Genomic DNA, 25,423 nt, shown 5'->3' with positions numbered 1-25,423 from the left:
TACCGAATTAGGGAACTTCATAACAGTTCTCTGCTCCCTGTAAAAAGTTCAATTCTTAGGTCCTTAGCAGGGAAGATGAAAAATATGAATATGCATTAACTTTATGCTCAAGGGTGTTCCCTCTGGATTGTGGAGATGACAGTGCAAGAGGGAGAAGTTTGGTCTGCTGCTTCCTATATTGTACCAGCTTTGTAAATAACAGGAAGTGCTTTTTCTTTTAAACTGTCAGTTTGGCACTTTTCACCAGCTCTTAAAAATTGTACATATGTGTATATATATATATACACACAGTGTACACAAGGGAGAGGAAGGTGTTTGTGGAATTTGAATGTTTGTTGCCTGTTTATTTTGTGAATGGTTTTGGCAGTGGAAGAAACTGCCTGCAGGAGCAGATCCTCACCGGCTTAAACGCTTCATCTCCTTTGTCTAGGTGAGGAGGAGGGTTGAGAAGGGTTGAGCTGTGTTGCTGTTGCAGTGGCTCCTGCAGCTAAAGCGCCTTATACCGGCCTCACACCATTGCTCGGAGTGAAATGCTCTCAAGAAGTGCTGTGGGGTCACCTGGACAGCCATGCAGCCAGAGGATCAGCCTGCCTTGTGTGTCTGGGAGCACAGCTAGCTGGAGGTTCATCCTAGAGCCGATGGGATGGGGGGCTGGAAGTTTAGGAAGTGAGTAGGAGCCATGTGCAGGCAAGAGCAGTGCGGGAATGAAAGGCTTGCCAAGCTGAGCTCGAGGCTGACATCTTATTACAGGCATGAACTGTACTGGGGAAGCTGATCGTGGAGGAGGGAGGAGATGCTGAATGACTTGCATAGCCTGGAATTACTCCCCCGCTAATTAAGAGGAACGGAAAGAAGTGCAGCAAGGAGTGAGGCTTGAGGAAACCTAATGCTGCTTTGAGCATGTGGGAATATTCCTGGCCTCTGGAGGGATCATGCAGCCACCCACTGGGAAAGGGCCCCATGGGATGTCACCTTAGCTCCCCTCTCCCTGTGGCCAGGGAACATATATCAGATGTGAGCCCTGGGCCAGCTCTGGGCTTCCAAATAAAGATTAAGACTACTAGCATGTGTGAATAATCCAGTCGTAACTGCCAGTCAATTTTCTTCAGTTTATTACAGACCTGCTCTCTCACGACCAGCTTCAGCCCAAGAGGCATGGATTTGAAACAAAATTTTTAAATATCCAAGGGAAGTCATCAGTTTTAAATGGTGAGAGACACATACCAGACCAGATTTTTATATTAAGATGATCATGATGGCACCAGCCGGATAAATGAGAAGATTCTCAACAAGCCGTGCTGCTTGGCTTCGACTGTCAGCCTGATGAACAAGAGGCATATTTTAAGCAGTGGGAACTGGGGGATATAATTGTTTCTTACACAAGAGACTGTGCATGCTTTTACTTTAGAACAAAGAGAAATCAGAAATCTCTTGCCCTCTGAATCTGTTTGGTAAACCAATGCTCACCTCTCCAAACCAAGGAGCTGTTCCCAAGCCAGAGAGGCTCTGGGCCCACGCACAGGCGGTTGGGGAGCGGAGGTGGGAGGTTTGAGCAAGATGCCTTGTGCAGCCCTGCCTTGGCAGCTCATGGCCAGAAAGCCTGGGTCCATTCTGGAAACAAAGGAGGTCTTTTGCTGGATGTGCTGTACAGCAGAAGTGTGGTGGCTTGTGTGGCTTTTAGCTCCCTGACCCTTATTTAAATGAAATGCAGAGTAATTTGTATCTAAGTGGAGTTGTTCTGTCTCATTAGCGTGATTAAACTGATGGCAGAGCGTTACTAAGTTCATTGTCAGAGAAACTGTTGCTTAGTAATTTAAACTGCGACAATCTCATTATTCTGTCTTTTTTTTCTTACAATGCTGGTGGCTCCGTTGTTACCCGCAGTTCATGGCCTTGTATGCAAACTTCATAACTGCGATTGCATTTCAGACATCAGACACTGGCTCGGAGAAGTCACCCAGGGTAAAAGCCGAGTAGGGGGAGCTTCCAGGACTTTGGGCTGCATTTGCATAAGTGAGAGTTTTGGTGGAATAGAAACAGAAGCACGGGATGAACAGTGACCTCAGTGACCCTCCGAGCTTCAAGGGACGCTCAGATGTTCTTCCTCTGCCTCCTGAACGGGGCGAGTGATGGAAGTGCCCTGGTCATGTCCGAACGTGTCACACGCCAACAGAGAAATGGTTTCCAAGCAGGCACTGAGGGGAAGTGACCGAGAGCTTTGTGCATGGCAGCTGCGCCCTGAGGAGGTGTAACCCACAGGTCAGGGAGCCGTAATAACCCACAGGTTGGGAGATGTAATAACCCAGAGGTCAGGGAGGTGTACAGGGCTGGCTCCTGCCTGTGGATGCTGGGTGGTGGCTCTAAGCTTGGTTACAAGAGAGGGTGCCCGGCGGGCCCGCACGGGCAGAAGGGCCGACACGGAGGGGCCGCTTCTTCCCGTGGTCCCGCTTCTCTCCACGGCCCCGCTCTCTAGCCGGCGTTTCCCCGCGTTTCCCGTGGAAGGGCCGGGCCGGGCCGAGCGGAACTGATCAACCTCCGCATCCCGGCCCCGTTCCCCTGCCCCGGCTCCCCTGGCAACAGCGGCGCTGGCGGCCACCCAATCAGCGCGCGGCGCCGCGGGCCCAGCCAATGGGGAGACGCGCAGGAGGGCGGGGCCCGCCGGAGCGGGGAGGGCCGGCCACGCGCCGCGCCGCCATCTTGACGTCTGAGGAACAAAAGCGCTGAGGCCGCCGCCGGCGCCGGCCCCGCTCCAGGTAACGGGCGCGCCCCGCTCCCCGCGCTCCCCCGCACGTTGATGCTGCCTCTCCCCCCCTTCCCCCGGGAGCAGTTGTGAGGGGGCGGCCTGGGGGCCGCCTGTGCAGGACGCAGCCCCGCCCGCTCGCAGGTCGGTGCCCGGCCCGGCGGAGGCGGGGGAGGGCGGCTGCCCGGCGGGGATGGTCGGCGGCGCCCTCGGGGCATTGCCGGGCTCTGTGGGGAGGAAAGGAGGGGCTCTGTACTGGCGGCACCCCAGGGATGCGGGTCGGCGGTGGGGGGATAGCGGTGGCAGCGCTGGCAGAGCATCCCCGTCCCCGGCGCTTCCTGCGCCCCCCGCGGGGGTCGCGGGGCTGGGCCGGGCCCGGCGCGGGGCGGCCGCGCCTGTATCGCTTCTGTCTGCCTTGTATGTGCCTCGCATCACTGGTATCTGCCCACCCCGGGGCTGGTGGTCACCCCTTGCTCGGCGGTTCCCTGAATCACAGGACGTTGTCTGCCCGTTCTGCCCGGGTGATGGGTGTGCTGCGGCTCTGACCGCTGTGTTGTACTCTCGCTAATAGTTCACAATGAAAAACGGGTGCTGCGGGATGTGTTGCATAAGTGGACGTGCTGCTCACGGATACCCTTTTCCCGTGTAAAATGGGAGTGGTGGGTGATGCCTTGTTAGGAACTGGTGCGAGCATCACGGTTTTATAATGCCTTGTTAACGTGCAGGCGTTAAAACAAAAACTTACGGTTGAGGCTTTGGAAATAGGCATCCAGCTTAAGAAAATAAATGTTATCGTTGTTGATGGAATAACAACTTGGTAGTTACACCCTGATATGTCCTTGGCCTTAATTCCACTGTGAAAAGTATGCCTGTTTAACACTGATATCTTTCTTGATATGTGCTGGAATTTAATCGCCCTCCACTTCAAGGCTGTATTTTTTCTTTTTTGTCTTTCGATACAGTGCCTTAGTTGTCCCATATACTCAGGTGTTTTAGAAATTCATCCAGTGCCCGTGTGCTTTTTTAGACTCATGAACATCTAAAGGGACAGTTGTGTGTCAAATATTATTATTAGAATTTTGCTTTAATATATAATTCTGGAATATTAATGTTTGCTTTAACTTTTCACTCAAATGATGTATTATTGGTCATTGCTCAACGTGTAACACTGAAGTGAGAGTAGAGCTGTTCAAATTTGACACTTTAGAATTACAAAATCCAGGGTTATTTTGGCCAAGAATTGGCATCTTTGCTCTTAATTTTGCTTAGAAAATAATAAAAACATATATAAGATAAAAACTAGTTTTGAAATTGTCTTTAAGTTGAAATTAACTTGTGTTTTTTCAGGACTTAATAATAGCATTAAGGAATGGAAACTGGATTTATGTACACATGTGTCCACACATAAACGTGTGTGTTTTAAAAAGAGGCTGATTGATTTATTTACATTTGGCTGATTGGCATCTTCAAGATAGTTTGGTTTTTTTTTTTAATTAAAGTATATTACTGAATGAGGAAGAGTGTAATAATTTAAGTGCCAGAATTCAGGAAAGTTTCTTCAAAAAACAATAATTTGAAGTGCTCAGAAGCGTCTCCTGGTTAAGGGCCGTGGGAGGGATTGCAACCACTCATGTGTATGTGTTTGTGAAAAATTTCAAACCTTAAGCTTGTCCGTGTATCTTTTCATAAATTTGTATTTGTTTAATTGAAAAGCTGTTTTTCAGCCTTTGCCGTCTTTGAAATTTACACCTTTCTGAAGTAACGGTCTGTTAGCTTATCTGTGGTACTTTGGTCACAGAAGCAATATAAGCTGTTGCTGTTTCTTCTTGAGGAAAGGTGGATCAGAGCTGTCATAACCATGTGGTGTGGTAATTTGGGAAGCAGCTGGAAAACTGGATGGTGGTCAGTCATATGAATGCTGGGCTTTGTGCTCTCAAAAATTCTTTCCCTACCAGTTGCTTGCAAAGAGGACTTTGGATTTGTTAGGCATGAGGTTGGGAAAAAACAGGATGAGAAAAGATGTTAAAGAAAGAACCTCTTTGCTGCCTGTCAGTGGATGGGCTTCCATCCAGGTCACTGGTATGGTGGTACTTTAGTTGTTCTCCGGTCAGCTGGGGAGTGTGAGGCTATTTTGGAGATGTTTTTTTCTTTTGAAGGGTAGGGGAAGGGTGCAAACCTCGAGGCACTGAGGGTGTCTGAGTCTGTCAGCAGTGGTGACACACAAATGTCTGCCCTTTTGTTTTAGGCATAGGTGGAGGCAGGGAGGTGTGTGCTGTCAGGTCGGTGGTGGAAGACCTACTTTACTCATGGAATTTATCAGAAGGGATAAATTAAATAGAAGTCATTCTTTTAAATCCCTTAATTTTTTACTGCCTGAATGTGTTCAGTGAGTTGAATTAGATAAGATCTGGGGAAATTCTGGAGTAACTGGTATTAAATATCAGTTCTTTCCAACAGTTCTTATCTGATGGTTTGGAGATTGGGAGGCAGCTGAGGTGTTTCTTTGAGAGGTCAAGAGTGCTGCTCCTGCAGCCTTGTCCATGCCTGCCTGAGGCTGGGATCTGAGGTCCAGATCCAGAATAGGCAAAACAAGTGTCTCCTCTGTAATACATCTGATGCAGGCCTGCCCAGGGAGCTGCACTTTAGGTGAGAAAGGCTGGGTTTTGAAGTGAAACAAGATTTGGTGTGGCTTTTAAAGCTAAGCTGTAGCTTCTTCCTTTTTGATGTAGTTCACTGGTTTTCTTAATATTTCTGCACCAGTGCTTAGACTGAGAACTCGTTGAATGGGCAGAACATATTCCAAAAGTTTTGATACTGCATCAAAAGATGGAGAGGGCAGAAATCGAGGTGCAACTAAAAATTTTAACTTGGATGTGCTCTTTACTGCATGTAGGGATAAGAGCCAAGTACGACGGAGCTTGAAGCTTTCTTAAGCTGACATTTAACGTTCACAATAATTCTTGTTTTTCTAGTGAGCATGGGCTAGAACCATTATCTGAAAGCTGTCAGGTTTTTACACTGATGTGTGGAAAAAACTTGCCGCCTCTCATTCAGCTCATCCACTTATCAGCTGTTGAATTTGCTGATGCTGAGCTCGTCCCTGTTGGCAAGAAACTGCGGTTGGTCTCCAGGCAACGCAGGTCCGGCTGAGCATCTCTGCCTTGCTTGAAGAGATGAAAATTTTCCATTGCGGGGAGAGGATTTTTCCTCTTGCTAATTCTTTTTATCTGGCTTCCTGTCTTGCCCAAGGTTACTGCATCTTTGAAACAATATAAGGGTAGTTTACAAATATTAAGAGGTTACATTTTAAGAGCTTTAAGGTATAGCTGCAGATGTGTCTTTTCTACAACTTTTGTTAAAAATGTCTCATTAGAATGTTAATTTGGGGCCTTTCTTAGTAACTATTTAATTTCAAAATAATTCTTCCCCTCCCCTTTGCAAAAAACTGTATGACATTGTATCATGTGCTGTAAGTAACTTGAAATTTCTCCTTCTGCAAAGTCCGAAATACTGGAAGGCATCATGGAAGCAAAATTATTTGTTCAAATGAAGGTCCAACATTGCTTGTGTTTAATTGGGTGTTTAACAGCTTGAAATCTGAAATGTTCTGCAAATTCTTGGCTTGTGTAGCACAGTCTTTGAAGTCCTGACTGTTCTCTGAAAGACAGGCTGTGTTTAGAATAAAGTAATGATAATCTTCATAATAGGTACAGAATGTACCACTCTACTGTTATCAGATACTTAACCTGCAGCCTTTGACCCAGTGTCTGGATTGCTCCTGCAAGCGGAGGATTGTCTCTTGGAGATGGCTGGAACCAGTTAGAGCCCAGTTTTGCATTGTTTTACTGGAAAAAGTAAGCTTTGCTTATAAAATGGTTTTGACCACTGAGAGTTTTGCTTTATGAAGGCAAACTTTGTGTGTGTGCCATGATGGATGGTAGGGCAAGAGACAACACAGGCTGTGCCTGGTTTGGAGCTGTGCATGTGCTCATCAGCCAGTTACCGGCCCAAACAGAACAGGGAAGTCCTGAATTCACACCGTAGCCATTCAGCTATACTGTCTCTTTTGGTTCTTGCCTGCTTCTCTTCTGTCCTGTTCTGTTGACATCCAAAAGGTTGGAAGGAACTGAAAAAAAAAAAAATCATTTGGATGACTTGCTGAAGCTGGTTAATAGTGCCCCAGGTTGTTGAGACTTAAAACAAACAGGCTCAAGGGCAGATGATAAAATTATTGAGGCAATTTTTTGTCAGAGAATCATAGTTAGAAGAAGCAAGAGTTTGGGGGTTTATGCCAAAGTCTGTATTAGAATGAGCACAGCAAAAATGATTTTATTTTCTTGAAGCATGGAGGGCTTTAAGCATACCCAAATAGCTGTGCAGTGCTGTGATGCAGAAATTTTCTACAGTGCCTGAAACCTTATCAGGAATTTTGGGTGCTGCTTAATTTCATGCTTATTGAAGATGACCTCTTTTCTTTTAACATTTGCTCTTTTCATTTTTCATATCTTTTTCCAGAAGAACAGTAATTTATTTGCCTTTATTTTGGATATATGGAGACAGTGTGATGACAAGTGATCATTTTTTTAATCATTATGACATCAGATTAATGAGGTTCCTTGTTACAAAAATGAGAAGTTAAATTGCTGTCATGATAGGCATCATCTTGACCTCTCTGAGGTGTTGGCACTTTCAGAAGGTTGATTCAATTTAACAGGAGATACGAGGTTAAATTGATGGGTGTGTATGTTCATACTGATGTAATTGTCATTGTAACTGGGAATCTGTTCAAGCTATCTTAGGAAAATTGGTTCTGGCTTTATGGCACCAGTCAGTTTTCTGAAGAGACATCTGTGAGTATTAAAGTTGAGGGCATAGTTCTAGATAGGGAGGGAGCAAAAGGATTGGGAGACTCGTTTTGGAATTTGTGGAAATGAGTAGTCTCTCAATGAGAAGATGAAGTAAATGCTGATGGAGCTGCAGTGAGTTGTGTGGTGCAAGGATGAGTGTCTTCTTCCATTGTTCTGTTTAAAGAAAGCTTTTCACATATTTAAACCTAAGTGCTGAATGGTGATTATGTTTTAAAGTGCAAATAATGATTTAACATCACTACCCACAAAGTTTGCATTCAAAAAATAAGATGATTTTTTCATAAGCTTGACTCCTTGAAGTATTTTTTCCGCTGCCAATGTGCTGATTTTTGGAAATGCAGAATTGGAACGTGAGCACACTGTGAATAGTGGTGCTATGTTGCAGATATTTGAAGAGAAAATAGGTTTTTGGCAGTCATCCTGTCTGAGTGTTCCCTTTTTGGTGAGTGATGGTCTCTCTTTGAAGACAGTCATGGAGTACACACTTGTTGGCTGCTATAAAAACTCCTGTAAAGCAACAGATATTTTTATGGGAATAAGACACACTATGGCTGTATCCCATTGCCTGGGCTAATAAAACTAGCTTGCTCTTGTGCATCATTGTGTTCTTCAGCTGCAGCAAGGATGAGAGCAGTACAGCCAGGCTCCTGCTGAAGCTTCCTTTTCTGGGTTACTGAAATTGATAAGATTTTTTTTCCAAGTGGTTTTGTACTGCTGTTTGAATATGTAAACTGTATGGGATTAAAATGAATTAATTCTTTGGCAGTGATTATTATGGTGAGCCTGTAATTGGCCCCAGATGGTGTTCTATGAGATCACTCGATGAGGAAGCACGAAATACGTACATCATTTTTTTAAAGCATGTTTGAAGTCCGCTGCAGGTGGGCTTGTACAAAAGGTCCTTGTCCCTTCTACTAGGAGGAAACGTCTTAAAATGAGTTGCATTTACCAGGGGAAATGGTCACAATTTTTTTCCTTGGTTTTGTGGTGCCACCTGAGAGTCTGTCATGTGAGACTTCTCCTGTCCTTACTTGCTCTTGTCCAATCTGCTGCATTTAAGCAAGAAGCACATTGAAATTATTCTGTTGTATCTTTTGCATTTGAAATTCTATAATTGCTCTGTCAACCCTGCAGGGTGCTGTGTTTCAAGGCCTTAGGACCCAGTTACATTCAACTCTTTAGGGAAAGAGCATATAGAGGTCACTGAATCATATAAACTGTTCCCTTTAAGATGCAAATCTGGATTGTGTTGTCTGATTTGAGATGTTTTCAGTAGTTTGAGATTTTTAAAACATAAATACAATTTTAAAAGATATATTAAATGCATCTCATTAACTCGGGCTGTTCTGGAGCAAAAATTCCGTTTATCATAATCATCAGAAGTAGTCTTGGAACTGACACTTGAAGAATTACAGATAAAAATGTGGATGGGCATTTCACATCTGATGACTGTATCTCCTCCTGGGCTACTTTTCAACTGTTTTTCTTCATAAAGGGAGTAAACTTCATTTGAGTTATATTGATGGTATAGACGAATATACACATAAATGGGATACATGAAATATGTTACTGCATTTTGGGTACCATTCTTCCTGTAATAGTTCATTTATGGATGATCTTTGTTTTGCTTTCCCGTGGAAGTTTTTGCTTAAGGAGTTAGTTTGGATTGTAGGGTTTAGGCATCAAAGCTTAAATTTAACAATCTTGTCCTGTTGGCCCTTAGTTATTATGGTATAAAAAGTATTAGAGGTTGAGATTTCTGAAGAAAATAGAGAGAAACTCTTTATGTAGTTACGTGAATGTGAACTTTGAAAGGGACCTGACACTTGTCTTCTTGAGCAGCTTATCCTATGTGGCAAATGGGTCACAACCGAAGGGCCAGTCAGAAAGATTCCGTGTTCTTTTATTGAGTGGCTGGAAATACAGTTCCCAGACTGCTAAATTCATGGTAATGAGAAAGGCATAGCCTTGGATTTATTTTAATCTCAGTGCTGGAATTTCTGAGGGTGTTGGTGTCTTGAATAATACTTTCATGTGTGTAATCCACACAGTTTAGCTCTTGCTGTCATATTTTCAGAAGATTAAAGGCTGAAGGCTATTTCGGTTTCTCCACGACAAAGGGCGGTATTGTCTTTTCATAGCAACTGGTGTTTTTAGCCACTGATGCCAGAATACTGTTTTAAGATGGATCAGTATCTAAATAGGAAGTTTAAGTAGCTTAGTTTTGGTGGTTCAGGTTTCTTAGTTTCCATAGCATTTTTACTTGGAAAAGAGGCTAGTTCTTAAATTACACAATCCCTGAAAAACTGCATGGGTCAGAATTGCATGCTCTTTTCTGGCTGAATATGCTTAGTAACTTGTAACTTGGTTTTATTTTAGTTCCAGGGAGATAAAATAGCTTTACTTGAGAGGTAAAACTGGCATTTCTCCAGAACTTCGTGTATGTAGGTGTTAAGCTTACAGATTACAAATGGTGTAGGGAAAGCTGAAAGCTGCTGCTTTTTTGGATGTTGAAATATTGGTTATAGTGAGCATTTAACCTCCTTGCTGAGGTTTAAGAAATGGCAATGAGGGGCTGCTGTGCCTGCTTCTGTTAAAAAGGTGGAAGTTCTTGGAGATTGCCTTAGTGGCTTGCCTTGCCTTGTCCTAGACAAAAGGACTGGGGAACTGGGTTTCTCCTAATAATGTGGACCTGGTTTAAGGAAGGTAGGGGTAATGATTGTGCTTGAGGAGTAGTAATGATAGGACATTATGCAACTTCAGATTGTTTTCTTTATAGTTTGCTCCCTTAATGTGTTATACCTAATGTTTCATGATTAGTTCTGCCTGTTAAGGTTGTATTCAAAAGTCTTTTTGGTATAGGAGGTGGCTCTGCAGCTCTGCTGTTAAATTTACAGGTGCAAAGACATCTCTTAACCTGGCCATTGTAGCCAGTGTTGGACTGTCCCTCTCCTTTCAGAGGGGAAAAAGATCTGGTACCCTTAGGTGTGACATACCTGACATCCTCAGAAGAACCGAGGGCGTTTCAGGATATTTTTCTGCAGTTTGAAAGTGGGAAAACTCATTCTTTCTTGGTGGGAATCCTTTGTTCGCAGTCTGATGTTGAAAATAGGATTAGCCTTCTACCTTGATGGGCCAAGGCTGCTATTGAGTTAGCCCAGCCACGTTCCAAAAGGGTTTTGCAAACATGTTTTGTAGAAATTTTGTGTATGAGTTCACGTATAATTCTGGGTTTCTAGATTCAGTATGTTTTATGTGATGAAGTAAAGAATTCAAGGAATTTTTTCCCCCTTTTTATGGAGAAATTACTTAATTTTTCTTAACCACAGCAATGTGCTGCTGCAATTATTAGCCATTCAGTAAAGATAAATTAAAAAAAAAAAAAAGATAAAATTACATTATATCAACATTTTTAACAAGCAGGTGGCTTATTTTGTTGGTTTAGCCCAAGCACCCTACCTTCAAATGAAGAATATGCTTTCTTAGCTTTTTGTGTCTGTAGGTGGTTATGACAGACATGCCACTACAGTGCCTGACTCCCAGCATGATTTACCACCAAAGGCTACAGCAAAAGTATTCCTGCTTGGAAATGGAATGCACACATAGTCCCAGTATGTAGGTACGAAGGAGTTGGTATCTCACTCTTGAGTTGGCAAGTGTTCTGCTGAGTATTTTTACAAAACGTCATGCTTACTCATCTCTGAGTACAAGTCATGTAAAGGTAACTTAATGATCATTACATTGATTGATTTGCAGCAGAAGAGCTTAAATAACCTTGACTTGCGTAGAAAGTTACAGCTCAGCATCCTTTTTTCATCACAACCACTTGATTTAAAGTTATACTTAACGAAAAAGATTTTTTTTTTCTCCCCCTCTAGTCTTAATTTTAAAGACAAACTTTAGTCTTTCCTCTCCCTTGATGCCGTGACACTGTTCCTCTTCCCCCCACGATGTTGAAGGCTGCTAAGTCTGCTGTATTGAATTTTAATTACTTGCTGTTTAGGGGCCAGTTTTTTGTTGATAACTAAAAAAAGTCGGAGACTCACCAATGTCAGCACGCTCTTCAAGTGAAGATAACCTTTTTCCTCAAAATTAGTTACCAGAATAAGTGTTTGCTTTCTGTAATCGGGCAGAATTTAAGGCTTCTCTTAAGACTTTTTCCAAAACCAGGATTCATACAGGGACATTATTACATGAGCTCTTCATCTCTATCTTAATGAGTTAAAAAGTTAGAAACTACAGCTTTTATTGCTTAGTTGTATTACTACTACTGTAGATGGAAAAGGCTTCAAAAAGCATCAGTGGGGGACTTGCATTATATTTAGAGGTAATAATGCACCCTCAAAATTAGGAATCGATTAAAACAGTTGTAATAAATGCATGCAGAGGTCTTTTTTCTGTTAAGAGTTAAACCTATCTATTGTGCAGGGTTTGCTCTCTAATCTTATGCAGGGCATCTTTAAAATGTAATTTTGTATTTCTGATACTGTTCCTCGGCAGCTGACTGGACACTAGAGGACATGACTATCGCCATTCTAATCTCTAAAACTTCTGGAACGGAGCACACCAGAGTAACTTCAGTTCCTGAGCCAAGCAGTAGCTACAGTGAATGTTAGAAGCAACTCCTTGACAATGTTAGACTGGGCAAATTTGCTAATAAAATAGTACTTTGTGTAGAAGAATGACATTGATTTTCATCAAAATTAATCACAAGCTGTGCAAGAACTTTGACCCTAAGCACACTTAACATATCTAATGCTTTTAATATTCTGATGTTGCATCCTCTGCTTTCTTTGATTCAAGGAACGTACCTTGCTGTTTGTAAAATAACACATTATTAGTAGTGGGACATGTAGTTCTGTCAAATGAGGACTTGTAAAATTCCTGTTTGATAGGTGTATTGTAGGTTCTTAAGGTGTGTTTATCCTGCTTCAGTCCTGAAGGGTCGTTATCTTTGAGTTTTGTGATGACTTACTAACTCAGACCTGAGGTACCTTCTCAGTTTTGTTCATGTAACAGGTGGTGGGTGGGATTTCAAAAACACACCATATGTTTTCCACCTTGATATTTGCATCTTCCTGTGTCCTTTCTCATCTGATATTGTTTCTTCCTGAATGTTCTTTGGGTTGAGGCAGCTTTCTCTTTGGCTGCTCTAATGGATCACCTGTACTCTTTCTGTCCTGTTGGCTGACTGTGCCAATCCTCTGTTTCCTTGGAACCTCAGGAAGGGGCTTTGCTTTGTCTGCTTCAGCAGGGTTATAGCACCCTGCAGCAAGCTCTGCTCTGCAAATCTCTACCCTGTCAGCTTCCTCTTTGCACTGCCCAGTGAACTGAGAAAAAAGGACAGGCAGAAAGCTTTGCTGCCTTGCTATTTCTGTCACTATAAAGCTGATTTATGGCTATTTGGAGTTGCAGATACTGACCACTCAAAATCAGAAGTCTGGTCTAGAGAGAACCCGGTTGGTTAGAAAGGCAGGTTGGTTAGAAGGGCAGCTCTGCATCAGTAGTTCTGCTATTATAAAGTTTTTGGAAGAGGTGTTAATTTTGAGATTGTTATGAAGGAAGGAGCTGCTGCTTAATTGAGAGCTGTGCTCTCCAGAGGATGTGTTCATTAATGCAATTACATGTGGGACTTAAGTTGAGGATCTGTAATGACATGAAATACCTTCCAAAGAATGTCGTCACCTGGGATTAATGTTAAGAGTCTGAAAACATGAGTTCATTGCGGTATTCTCTCGATGGTCATTGTCACACGTGATGGGAATAAGATGTCTATCTATGTCACTTCTGGTTTGCAGGTTTGGGTTTTAAGCATCTTTTGCTGCTTACTGTAAGAATGACATTGCTCAAACTAATGTTACTGCGTCTAGACACATTTTTGTTTGCTTCCTTTGTGTTATGTCAGATTTTTTTCTTAAAATGCTTGACATGTGAAGGATTAGTAAATCTGCTTTTTTTTGGCTGATGTGTCCTTTGAACAAAAACTCTTAGCCAAAGGCACTTAAAAGCACATAGGAGGAAAAGGGCAGGGTACTCCGAATCTGTGTTTGATATCTGGGAAGATTGCCTAAAAACAGCTGTTCTGGGCTCTTTTTTACCCAAAGAGCATTGAGAACAAACTGGGTGTAGAATCAGAGGAAAGGCAGTGAAAAACTGCATTGTGCTTGTGCTGGTCAACATCAATGCCACTTGAAGCTCTTGGTCTTAGGTCAAAGCTTTTATTTCTAAGGAAGTGCAACCAATTTGGCATACTGTGAGGCTGTTTATGGAATTAAGATATTTATAAATGAAACAGTACAAAGTATTTCTGATGGGCATTACAGTTGTGCTCCAGGTCCTGTTGTTAATCTGAAGGGCAAGATTCCAAATATTGAGGAGAGCCAAAATGACAAACAAATCCTGATTGTTTGTAGTGGTAATGTTACAGCACGCAGCAGAAAAAAAACTTAACAGCTTGCTCCAAATCTTTTTGCAAGCAAGAAGAATTTCATTAGGTGAAAACAACTTATTAGGTAAAAAGTGCGTATCTTGAAAGGCTAAAATATGAATTGTTCAAAGTGAAAAACTAAAGTCTCATTGAAACCTAAATTGTAGAAAAGATTGTGTGGGCTTGCTGCTGCCTTGTTGAGCACTGTGGCTCTGTTCAGATCATATACATGTGTTAGGTTTATAAGAAGGCAGTAAATTGCTTTGCACAATTATGGAGCTCGGTTAAGGGGTGTATAGCAAGGAATTCCTTGCTGACGCTCAGCTCAGCAGTGCCTTGCACACAGTTTGTGCTGCAGAGCTTTATTAATAGAGCTTTTCCAGCAGGGATTCGTACTACAGAAATCTTGTTGCAGAAACGGAACATGTGGGAGTTGCACCGTGGCCTTGGAAGATAAAAACAGAAGCAGAGCTTACTAATACAGGCACAGTAAAACTCACCTTTACTTGTGTGAGCTTCCCCCTTTATGTCTGGTAGATTCACATTTGTGTTGTGGTAGCGCAGACTGGGTACATTGTGACTATGTATAGATGTTTCTAACATTTCTCTCTCAAAAAAAGCCCCAACAAAACAAAAAAACAACCAAACCCAACCCTGTCTAAATATTCCATAACTTATATTTTTATAATATCAGAGCAATAAAAAAACTTGCTTTTTTATTGCTCAAATGGGAAGTTAGACTGCGTGATGTACTCCCAGATCTCACTTTTCCAGGAAAAGGTGAAGTAGCTCGAGTACTCCTGTGCAATACTGTGCTCAGCAATTTCACTGCTGAGTGAATGTGGTGATCCAGTCCAAGTGTTGTCCAGACCACTTGAGCATACATGGAAGCAAACAAGTTGAGCTGCTGCTAATGAGCTCCCTGAAGATGTGTTGGGTAAACAAGGTGTTGTGCATTGTTGTGTGTTGGAGGTGATTTTTGCTAGAGAGTAATTTCTGTGGCGTAAACATCTTCAGGGCTTCACTCCTGATGCAGCTCTGATGGAAAGGGGGGAACGGAGCAAACTAGATGTTGGAGGTTAAGGGATGTTGCAAGGTACTTTCTCAGTTTGAATAACTGCAGCTGGAAATTGGTGTCTGTACATCAGGGTAATTAGGAAGATTGCCATGGAATGGTAATGCTGTCTTGGGAAGAGTGGTCTTGTACTGCTGAGGCTCTAAAGTGACTGTGCCAGTGTAAAGCTCTGGCACTGCAAGATCATGTACGTGTGTTACCGTGCCTCCAGTGAAACCTGGCACACTTCTGGCCTTCCCTGGGAAATTCCAGAAGACTGGAGGCATTGTTGGCTCTAGAAAATCCTAATGAAAAAGAGTTATAAAATTACTGGTGCATTACACAAACACAGACTGATGCTTAAAATTTTTGTACTAGAAAATGGAAGCAACTCAGGGCTTACTGAGGATCTGATATGGCTTGTTAGGTGTGTGTGTGTATGGTCCAGGCTCCAAGTGTGTTACACGTGCTGGTAACTCAACTTGCAGTGGAGCCTTACAGGAGGAACCCGTGGCTCTGCACGGAGGGGGTGGTACTGTGGGGAGCCATCGAACAAATCTGTGCCTCCAGAGCACTGACAGTGTCAGTCAAGGCCAAGGCAAATGGCTTTTCCACGCTGCCTGGGCGCTTCAGAGTTGCTCAGCTTCGTGCAGTTAAATAGGGGTTTGGAAGTGGCTTTCTGGGGTGGAACTGAGAGTTTCTTTACCTGTGTGTCTCTGGGTTGTCAAGTTGTTGGTGTTGAGGTAGGTGAGAAAATTGGCTGGGGGTGCAGTAGCTGCAGTATAAAAAATTACTAGGAAATTAAAAGTAGTTCAAAGAGAGAGTGAAACTTTACTGATCTTGCTCTAATCTTAAAATGTAGAGTATCAGAAGAGAGTACTGTTTCTGGGAAACACTATTCCAGATTCAATTTTACATTCATTCTCTTGCACAGTTGGTCTGAGTTTTGTTTTCTGTATTAAAAAATGGGTTTTTTTAAAGAAGCCGATAACGTTTTGTCAAATAAGGTGCTTGGAAAAAAGATAAAAAAAGCCTGAGTGGTGTGTGCAATGAGGGGAAAAAAAAAAAGGGCAAACCCCATAAAAACAACCAAAACCAGCAACGCAAGCACACTCAACTCTTATTGACCTGTTATCCTTAGGTTCAGGTAAACATTCCAGGAGCTGGAGTTCATTCACTTGATCGACCTGTTGTTTCTTTTAGCAGTTTAGTTGTTTAATTCAATTAATGCTCTTATGTCCAGGGCATGCTGTGGGCGTCTGCAGTTCTGGTAGCGCTGCTGCTCTAAGCCCACAGGTCTCTGCTTTTCCAGTTAATGTAAAGCTGTTAAATATCTAAGGAGGACAAATAAAAATAGACCCGTGACCTAGAACACTTTGTAGTCTCTTTGAATTAAGTGCATTATTGTTCGTGTAATGATCTTCAGGCAAAATAAATATGAGGTTGTTTTTAGCCGCAAAAAGTTAATGATTAAAGCCTTGGTCTAAAATTAGAGTAACTCGACTTAAAAATTTACTGGAAGGCAGAGACCAAGACAGTCATTTTGTTTTTCAGCCTCGCTCCTTTAATTGCTATTGAAGTGCAGGTTGCGTGACCCTGGCGGCGGTCACAGGGTACAGTACAGATCCTTGGGATGCAGCTGGCACGGAGCGCTGCCTTCTGCTGGATGCACGCGAAAATAAATTCCTGGGAAATGGCATATTTGCGTTACGGTGTTCCTCTGGAGAGTTTGCATCTGTGTAATATTTTCGGCGTTTGACATGTTGTTGTGAATAAACTGGGGAAATGAGAGTCCAGGCTGGTTGCTGTGAGAATTTGGAAGGGAGGAACTGTACGCTCGGTGTTAATCCCCGGCTGAGCGCGGGAGCGGCGGGGGGGCGGTCGGGATGGCCGGGACCCGCCGGGAATCGCGGCGGGGGGGCGGTCGGGATGGCCGGGACCCGCCGGGAATCGCGGCGGGGGGGCGGTCGGGATGGCCGGGACCCGCCGGGAATCACGGCGGGTGGGTTTCCCTTTAAGGAACCGCTGCCCCGCCCCGCGCGCGCTTCTCGCGCGGCCTCCCATTGGACGCGGCGCGCGGGGGGCGTGTCCGCGCGAGCCTGGCCGGCGGCGCCCCCCGCGCGCCCTCAGTCGGCCCGTCCGGAGCGCGAGCGGCGCGTGCTCGGCCCCGGCCCCGAGCGAGCCCCTCTCTGTTTGCCTCCGCAGACTCGGCAGCCGCAACAAGCGCAACCAACGGGCTCGGAGGCGTCAGGCTCCCAACTGCCTTCACTGCTGTCGCCGCCTTCTGTCTAATGTGCTACAAGGATGAGCCCAGCGTTTGGAGCTATGGAAGTGGAGCACTATTCCAAGGGAGTCCTGCTGGAGCCTTTTGTCCACCAGGTTGGAGGACACTCCTGTGTCCTCCGGTTTAATGACAAGACCATCTGTAAACCCCTTATTCAGAGGGAACACCAGTTCTATGAGACTCTCCCAACAGAAATGCGTAAATTCACTCCACAATATGAGGGTAAGTCACCAAACCTTTGAATGGGGTTGGGCTTTTTGTTGCTGTGAATGCAAGCGTGCTGTGCTCTCTGTTCTCTCTGAAATCTCTTCTGTATGGAGGAGATTTTAGGGGTTTCTTTTCATGTATTTTGATGTTGTCTGAGGCAGGCTGTGGAGATGCAGGGTGGAAATGCTTGCCAAGTTGGTGTTTATGCTGACTAACAGCATTAGAGTAGAGCAACTCTGCTGGTGATAGCCCATGTATCTCCCTTAGGCACAGGTAAGTAGCTAACAGCTTGAGAATGTTTTCAGTAACTATCTGCTGCTTTTTTTGTTTGGATTTCTAAATTATTTTTTTGGCCACTTGTTTAATGTTTGTTTACAAGGGATTTGATAAGATTGTATAGCAGTGTTTTGTGCAAGCTTAGTTGTGGTCTCTCTCGGTTTTGGATTTCTCCTCTGACTTTCGTTTTGATTGAATAAATACATGTCAGTAAGGTGTCTTGTTGAATGCTCAGAGTGTTGTTTCTGCCACTAAGGAAATGAAAATTTATGGCATTTAGGTAGGCAAGGATCAAGTAGCCGTGATGAGGCTGAGTCAGAAGTTATGTAGGAGTGGAAATTCCAGTTCTCCTAAGAATTGCACTAGTTAACAGGAACACTCTTTTTCTTTCCTACTTCATCAACTGCTGCCTGGTGATTAATAAATAATGTGTCTAAAGCACTTTTTTAAATGGAGTTGCTTTTTAAAGCACATTGATTTTAACAACTATAATGATGATGAAGTTTTGCATACTGTTTGTCAAAGTGGTGGAAGACTTCAGAGATGTTTCAGAGTTAATGCTCCCTGCTCACTTACAGAGACTTTTTGACATGTCTAATTACAAGTTCTGTTGGACTGCAAGAAAATATGGTCTTTGAATGATACTTCTCAAAATGTAATAGAACAATTGTACTAGTGTTTGTGGCTTTCTGGGAAGTGTGGGGAGGGATTTAGGGGTCTCACTTGGTCCCTCGCTGTTATTTTTTTTTCTAGTGTAAAGCCAAAACCATTTGCTAGCTGGTTCCCCCTCCCTCCCCCTCTCCTGCTTTTTCCCCATTGTCCTTTCCTTTGTGACAGCAGGACTGTCAGAGCTTCTGCATTCCCTGTTCCAGCCACTGTAGGTCTGGGACTTGCCTGCCCAGCTCAGAAGTTCCAGTCTCTCACCGAGACCTCTCCCATAGTTAGTGATGAGCTGCAAGAACTGTGCAGACTGATTGATCTGAGAATAAAGAGAGGACCGAAAAACAAAATAAAACCCAGTCCAGACAATGGATGCTGCTTCTCCATTAACCCCCGAAATTTGCTCATGTAGCACTCAGTGCATCTGTCAGAGCGCTCCACTAGGACCCCTAAAGCACAGTGCAGTGCTCTAGAGACTCCTGAGGGGAGCATGAGGAAAACAAATGCTTTCGAGGTTCACCGTGTTTCTGTACCACAAACACATTTGTTTTGTATTGCATTTTTGTTACTTATTTCACAAGATTGCCGCATAACCAGTATCAATAAAGTATATTCCAAAAAGAGAAGAAAATGTATAATTAAGCATGGTGATTCTAAGTGGAAGCTTTTGGATTAGTTTCTGTTGTAATGTGACATTTTCCTTGTTTTGCTCTACTTGCACATCTTTCCTTTCCCCTGGGGATCTAGTAACCAGTTATTGTTTGGTTAAGTGCTTTTTGCTTTGCTGTCATGCAAAACTTAAAAGGTTTTGGTGTAAGTTTTTTTTTTTTGTGCAGGTCACTTTTCACTCCAAGATGTTAACAAATGTTTTACATCTCACTTAGAATCAGACCAGTCAGTTTTTTTAAATTAATAAAAAATTTTCTTAATTGAAATTGTGTCCTGTTATTATTTGATTCTTACTTGACTGCCTCAGAGAAAGAAAATGACCTTCTGTATCATTGTTTTGTCAATATGATAAATTGTCTTTTGTGAGGTGTCATTTTTGTCTAGCTCTTTTGATATTTGTTAGGTTGGCAGATGAGGTTTGGCCTGTGGCAAGATAGAAACTAAGGACCAGGGTAAGAGAAAAAAATAAAGTTGCTGTATTCTTAGTGTAAAATAATGTGTTCTAAAAGGCTTGCTTGTCACTTGAGCAGTTCATAACTGTCCAGGTCCTTTCTCTCTTCAGGTGTGGTGTCGGTGAGCTTTGAAGAGGACGAAGACGGAAACTTATGTCTAATAGCATATCCACTAAATGGGGACCACGATAACTTAGAGAACTTAGATAACTCTGACTGTGAACCCAAAAGTAAGCTCTTGAGATGGACTAACAAAAAAACAATGTTATTAGAAAATGAGAAGATATCTAAGGAATGGGTCCGGCAGCACAGGAAAGAGGAGAAAATGAAAAGGTAAGTTTGACAGAGGGAACTGGAATGCAGAACCTTGAAGCAAAATATTTTTTGCTGCCCAGTTCTGGTCTTCAGACTTTCAGAGAGTTCTCCAGAACTCTTTCACTTTCATTTTCTTCTCTTGTTTCTTTTGTTTTTCCTGACCTCTTCAGTGCGGACAGGTTCAATAGTGAAATTGAATGTCTTCAGTCCAGTGGCATGTTCAATATTTTCATTTTTTTTCTGCAGTGGTCAGTTGAAACAGATTTCTCAGTGTTATTTTGAAGCTTCAGAAAGGAGAAAAAATGAGAGCCCACAAACAAAAGCTTCCATCCACTTGCAAAGGCACAATAGCTGTAGAAAAACCCAATCAATCCCAAGCATATCTCAGTGTTACTATGGATGGGATACCTTTGTAGGAATCCTGCTTCAGCCCTGTTAGTGACATTTCTGTTAATTGTGCCCACCATGAGCTGTGATTGTTGTGCTAGAAACAGTGACCTTAGCAAAGGATAAACCTTAAAGCACATCACTACCTTTTGCATTACTTCACAGAAGTAATTCACACAGGTAAAGGGTATATAAGTAGAATTATTACGTTTTGTAACATTTGGCTACATGCTAATTTTTATTAGTATGGAAGTAGCTTTATAAATATTGAGATATTACTGATGGGCATCTTGTCCATTTGTACAGGTAGCAAAATAAAGCTTTTGCTAGCTGTTAGTGAATGTGAGCAAAACAGCTTGTAAAGTTAAATCCACTGACAACCCCTTTAAAAAGCTTATTTTTCTGCTCTAACCTGTAATTTGCTGCTTTGTTCTGTTTTTCTAGTCACAAATTGGAGGAAGAATTTGAGTGGCTGAAGAAATCTGAAGTCTTGTATTATACTGTAGAGAAAAAAGGAAATGTCAGTTCTCAGTTTAAACACCATAATCCTTGGAGCATGAAATGTCACCAGCAACAATTACAGCGGATGAAGGAAAACGCAAAACACCGAAACCAATACAGTATCCTTTCCTGAAAATACCTCATAACAATGGAATGAGTAGGGCTCTGCCTTTTATTTCTTGAACACGCCAGATAAAAGTACAGAGCAGGCTTAACTGTGGTCCTGAGAGACTCTCTGAAGCTGTGATTTATTTGGCTGCTTTGAAGGGATTGCCAGTGCTTTCTAGAAATGGGCTTTTCCAGCATGTGATAAAGTAGCTAGTCTGGGAAACTCAGATAACTGAATTAAAATCTACGACTTGTGGGTTAGTTAGTGGACAGGTTTTACAGCATACTGTGTTTGAAGTTTTCCACAAAAATAGTTTTCTATCGAGAGCTTTCAAAGAAGAGTTCTGTCGCTTTTTATTACTGTTTACATGATCTTAAAAACTAGTATCCTCTTTCCCTTTTTAGTAGTTTCTTAAATATAGAGGATGTTCCAATACCTGGAGTTTTCTGCTACTAGAACCCTCTTTTTAGTGAACCTTTTTGGTTAAGAAAAAAAAAAAAGATTGAATATAAACTGTCACGTAAGACTGGAGCATGAGAAAGAATCCATGAAAGCTGAAGCACACTGGTTTTGTGCTGTGGAACTGTAGGCAAACATCTCCACCCTGAGCACTCTATGGAAAAAAGATCTTGCTGTGTGCATGCTTGAATGCCACTGATACATCCTGCAAAAGTGTCTATATACTTAGGTAAAAAAATTTCTCACGTGTGAGGACTTTCAGTGAATGGATTACTAAAACATCTATGACTAATAAACTGTTCAACAGAAAGCATTTTCTGGCTGATACCCTCAGCATTTCACTGTAAATGATTATTCAGTTGCCTAAGAACTGTGTGATATCTTTGGAACAGCATCAGTACAGATGTTTTGAAGTGGTTTTTTTACTTCTGTATTTTAGAGGTGGTGTGAAAATGCTTCACTAGTTTCAAATGGTAACAGAAGCACACAGAATCTTCATTTCCCACAAAAGACAAATTCTCTTGCTGGACGTGAAACACTTCATAATTCAAAGTCAGCTGCCAGGTTATGTTTCTGTATAGCCCTGATTACTTTTGTTTTTCACTTAATGTGGAAATTCACTGATCGTCTCCAGAGACCAGTAAAACTGGAACTGGCGTAGTGGATATCTAAGTTTATGTTAACTGCAAATTTTGATAGGCTGCTATATACTGGGCATGTTTTGGCTGTGCTTAAAGTTAAGACTGGGGCACTAAAATCTGTGATAAGGTTTTTAAAACCTGTATCCCTCGTCGTGAGGATTGTTCCTTAACTAATCAGAATTCATTTTGCTGGAAAACCTGACATCCCGATACGAAGTGCCGTGCGTGCTGGACCTCAAGATGGGAACGCGGCAGCACGGGGACGACGCGTCGGAAGAGAAGAAGGCAAATCAGATCCGCAAGTGTCAGCAGAGCACGTCGGCTGTGATTGGGGTGCGAGTTTGTGGCATGCAGGTGAGGGCAAAACTGGCCATGTGTGGGGCAACAGGCTTGCACCCCTTTCTGTTAGTGGGGTTTTTGCCTTATGTACTAATCCCATGAGTTGCTGCCCTTGAGGTGCTGTGCTCCGTTTCCTTCACAGAGGGGAGTGAGGCTTTTGAGTATCCCTGATGAGTTGAAGGTGGCAGCATCTGCAGGAGCAACCTGCAGCCTTATGCTCTGCATCAGTGAGTGCAGTCTGAGCACACAGTCTCCTGCACAATATCAGTAATTTAAAGCCACAGCAAAATTAGTGTTACTATTAACATTTCAGGATAGCGTAGGGAACAGTTTAAAGGAGGGTCTGCCAGTATGTGAATTTTGAATGGAGGATGTGGAAGTTTGCTAGAATAGTAAGAAGCAATCGGTTCTGTCTTGTAGACTTTGAAAAGCCACAGATTTTTCACTGCTTGAAGTTGACTTGTTACAAAGTGCAGGTGAGAAGTGCTTGGTCAATGTGATAAGACTCGTGGCCAGATGAGGGGACAGTTACATGAACTTTCACCTGAATTTTTTTGTTTACTTTGACATGCGAATGAGAAATCAAAAACAACATGTTTGTGTTTGAGGCTTTTCTGAAGCCTCTCTCCTCCCATCCAGTAGATTCCAGGAATGCTAGCAGTGTTTGCTAGGACTTGTTCCGTAGCATGGCTGTTGGCATGTGTGGTTCACATGCCCACTGTTTAACTTGGGAGAAAAACAAGAGGCAGAAATGAAAGTGTGGGAGCTGCATTTATGACCACAGTGTGCTGGGATTTGAGCCTGCTCATTGTTCACTTGCCAGTATTGACCTGTGCTGGAAAACAAAGAGGAACTCTGGAAGCACCTGCAATCCTTGACCCAGATATTTAGGCATTGTTGAGCTATGGGGTATATAGACCACTCTCTTATGGGAAGACATCTTCCTGCAGGAGCACTTTGGACTTATTTAAATGCAGATGATTATGGGGCACAGCTTAGTTTTGTGTAGAAGTGTTTGCTGTCACTCAGATCTCAGCATGCTGTCAGTCACCTGGTACATCCTAGGGCAGAGGCAAGTAATGAGCTGAATTAGTGGCTGTGGTACAGGTTGTAGCTTGACTTTGGAGATGTGGGCTGCAGCTTTCCTAATCTCATTTAAAGTCCTCATTCTTACATTCCTGCTGGAAAAGCTCAAATCTGAACTGAAGGAATTTTCCACTTCCTCCAAGTTCCAAGTTCTGTTGATAGCAGTTTTTGTAATAGTGGAAGAGCAATTTTAGCAAGTAATATGTCATCTTGTAAAAGCTTTCTGTAACATGTTTTTTCTTTTTTTTTTTTTTAATTTTTTTTTTTTGTTCCCTCAAGGCTTTGAGTCGGTATCACCAGCAACTTTAACTATTCCTTTTCTCTTGTGTTTGTATATACAGGTCTACCAGGCAGGCACTGGCCAGCTGATGTTCATGAATAAATACCACGGAAGAAAACTCTCAGTCCAAGGATTTAAAGAAGCACTTTACCAGTTCTTTCATAACGGCAAATACCTGCGCAGGGAACTCTTTGAGTCTGTTATTAAAAAACTGACTGAACTCAAGTCTGTCCTAGAGAAACAGGAGTCTTACCGCTTCTATTCAAGCTCCTTGCTGATCATTTATGATGGAAAGGAAAGGCAGGAAGTTGCTGTTGACTCAGACCCAGAGGACCTAGAGGACCTTTCAGAGGAGTCTTCAGATGAGTCAGCAGGAGCCTATGCCTACAAACCAACTGCCAGTACTGTCGATGTCCGTATGATAGACTTTGCCCACACAACCTGCAAGTACTATGGAGAAGATAGTGTGGTGCATGAGGGCCAAGACACGGGCTATGTTTTTGGACTTCAGAATTTAATAGATATTATTAAAGAAATAAGAGACGAAAGCAGTGAATAAACAGTGTGAATGCACATCAGTAGAAAGCACTATTGTGACTCTTTGTATTCCAAAATTATTGGCCACTTTCTGGTGGTAGGAATCTTTACAGGCTCTGCAGGGATGGTCCTGTCAGAGTCAGACTTGTTCAGAGGGCATTTACTTATATTGGTGCTGGACCTAGCACTGGCAAAACTTGGTATCCTTATTTATTTTAACTTTCTTAAACATTCCATATTTGATTACTCAGATACCTCTGTTATCCCTGTGTGTATATGTTCCAATAAAATTCTTTTTGGTCGTTGTAAGTGATGCTTCTGTTGTTACTGGTGACTGAGGAGGAGATGGAGCTCAGATCTCTGGTGTAATGCAAAAGCAGCGTGTGAACAGCCAGGCTTACCTACTTTGTGGGTAAGTATGTGGGCCTCCCATCCAGAGTGATGAGAAAGTCCAGCAGAGGGCTGTTTTTTGGAGCACCTGCCCTTGGAGGAGAGGCTGAGGTGGGGCAAATATTGCTCAGAAGGATGAAATGGTTGTAACAGGCCTCTGGAGGTCCTTTCTGGCCAGAATGATGACTGGTGATAAGTGAGAACTTGCACTTAAATTCTCCAACAACCTATTTCTTGTTTCATGGTCTTGTAACTAGATCTTACGCTGTGTATCCTATTTCTAGAGAGCTATAGACAGTCTTTAACCCACACTAAGGCCAAGCATGTAAAATTTGTCCAGGATTAGCTGCAGTGGCAGCAACTGGGGCAGAGCTGCAGGGCCTGAAAGGTATCCTAAGCAGCTTAGAATCTTACTTGGGAAGCATCAGAAAGTGAGAGGGCAGTGAGTAAGAGAAATAACAGAGTAACTCTAAACCACTATCTCTTTTAAGAGGAACAGATATTTTTTTTTTTTTTTTTGATAAATGACTTCTCCCCTTATGAAGCTTTTACATCATCGTGATAGTGCAGGAGAAAACGGTGTGGAAGTGCTGAGGTAAGTGTGGGGATGTTCTTGTTACAGATGCCCAGGATAAGCAAGTCAGTTTGTGCAGAAGAGTCAGGTGAATCATCTCCCTGGCCCCTACTTAGTCTGCAGGCCTGCTGAGGAGAGGTGGGATGTGACAGGAAGGCTGCAGATCTG

The 25,423-nt window shown here is 42.8% G+C and overlaps 1 protein-coding gene and 1 long non-coding RNA gene across 4 annotated transcripts; one reads left to right on the top strand and one right to left on the bottom strand.

Annotated features, from left to right (window-relative positions):
* Positions 1–1,095: 1,095 nt before the first annotated feature.
* On the bottom strand, positions 1,096–2,697 carry LOC135420307 (uncharacterized). The gene is made up of 2 exons (XR_010433465.1): positions 1,468–2,697; positions 1,096–1,320 (listed from the first exon to the last, which is right to left on the bottom strand). It is a non-coding gene; the product is annotated as an uncharacterized LOC135420307 (long non-coding RNA).
* IP6K2 (inositol hexakisphosphate kinase 2) lies at positions 2,650–24,600 on the top strand. 3 transcript variants are annotated; one of them, XM_064667553.1, is made up of 7 exons: positions 2,833–2,884; positions 11,111–11,227; positions 17,295–17,595; positions 19,748–19,970; positions 20,784–20,959; positions 22,228–22,403; positions 23,816–24,600. In XM_064667553.1, exons 3-7 carry the CDS (start codon positions 17,394–17,396, stop codon positions 24,311–24,313), a joined length of 1,275 nt encoding a protein of 424 aa, XP_064523623.1. In that variant the 5' UTR covers positions 2,833–2,884; positions 11,111–11,227; positions 17,295–17,393; the 3' UTR covers positions 24,314–24,600. The 3 variants fall into 3 exon arrangements, with proteins under 3 accessions (XP_064523622.1, XP_064523624.1, XP_064523623.1); XM_064667552.1 differs by lacking the exons at positions 2,833–2,884; positions 11,111–11,227 and adding an exon at positions 2,650–2,753; XM_064667554.1 differs by lacking the exon at positions 11,111–11,227 and having other exon boundaries at positions 2,741–2,884.
* The last annotated feature ends 823 nt before the right edge of the window (positions 24,601–25,423 follow it).

Source organism: Pseudopipra pipra, chromosome 11 (genome assembly GCF_036250125.1).
Source record: "Pseudopipra pipra isolate bDixPip1 chromosome 11, bDixPip1.hap1, whole genome shotgun sequence".
NCBI lineage: Eukaryota > Metazoa > Chordata > Aves > Passeriformes > Pipridae > Pseudopipra > Pseudopipra pipra.
This window is presented reverse-complemented; position numbering and strand designations above follow the sequence as displayed.

Bases quoted from the DNA above. Each gene is read 5' to 3' on its own strand.
- IP6K2 (XM_064667552.1), top strand. From the start codon at position 17,394: ATGAGCCCAGCGTTTGGAGCTATGGAAGTGGAGCACTATTCCAAGGGA. The intron at 17,596-19,747 runs GTAAGTCACCAA...TTCTCTCTTCAG, and splicing joins ATTCACTCCACAATATGAGG to GTGTGGTGTCGGTGAGCTTT. The intron at 22,404-23,815 runs GTGAGGGCAAAA...TTGTATATACAG, and splicing joins TGCGAGTTTGTGGCATGCAG to GTCTACCAGGCAGGCACTGG.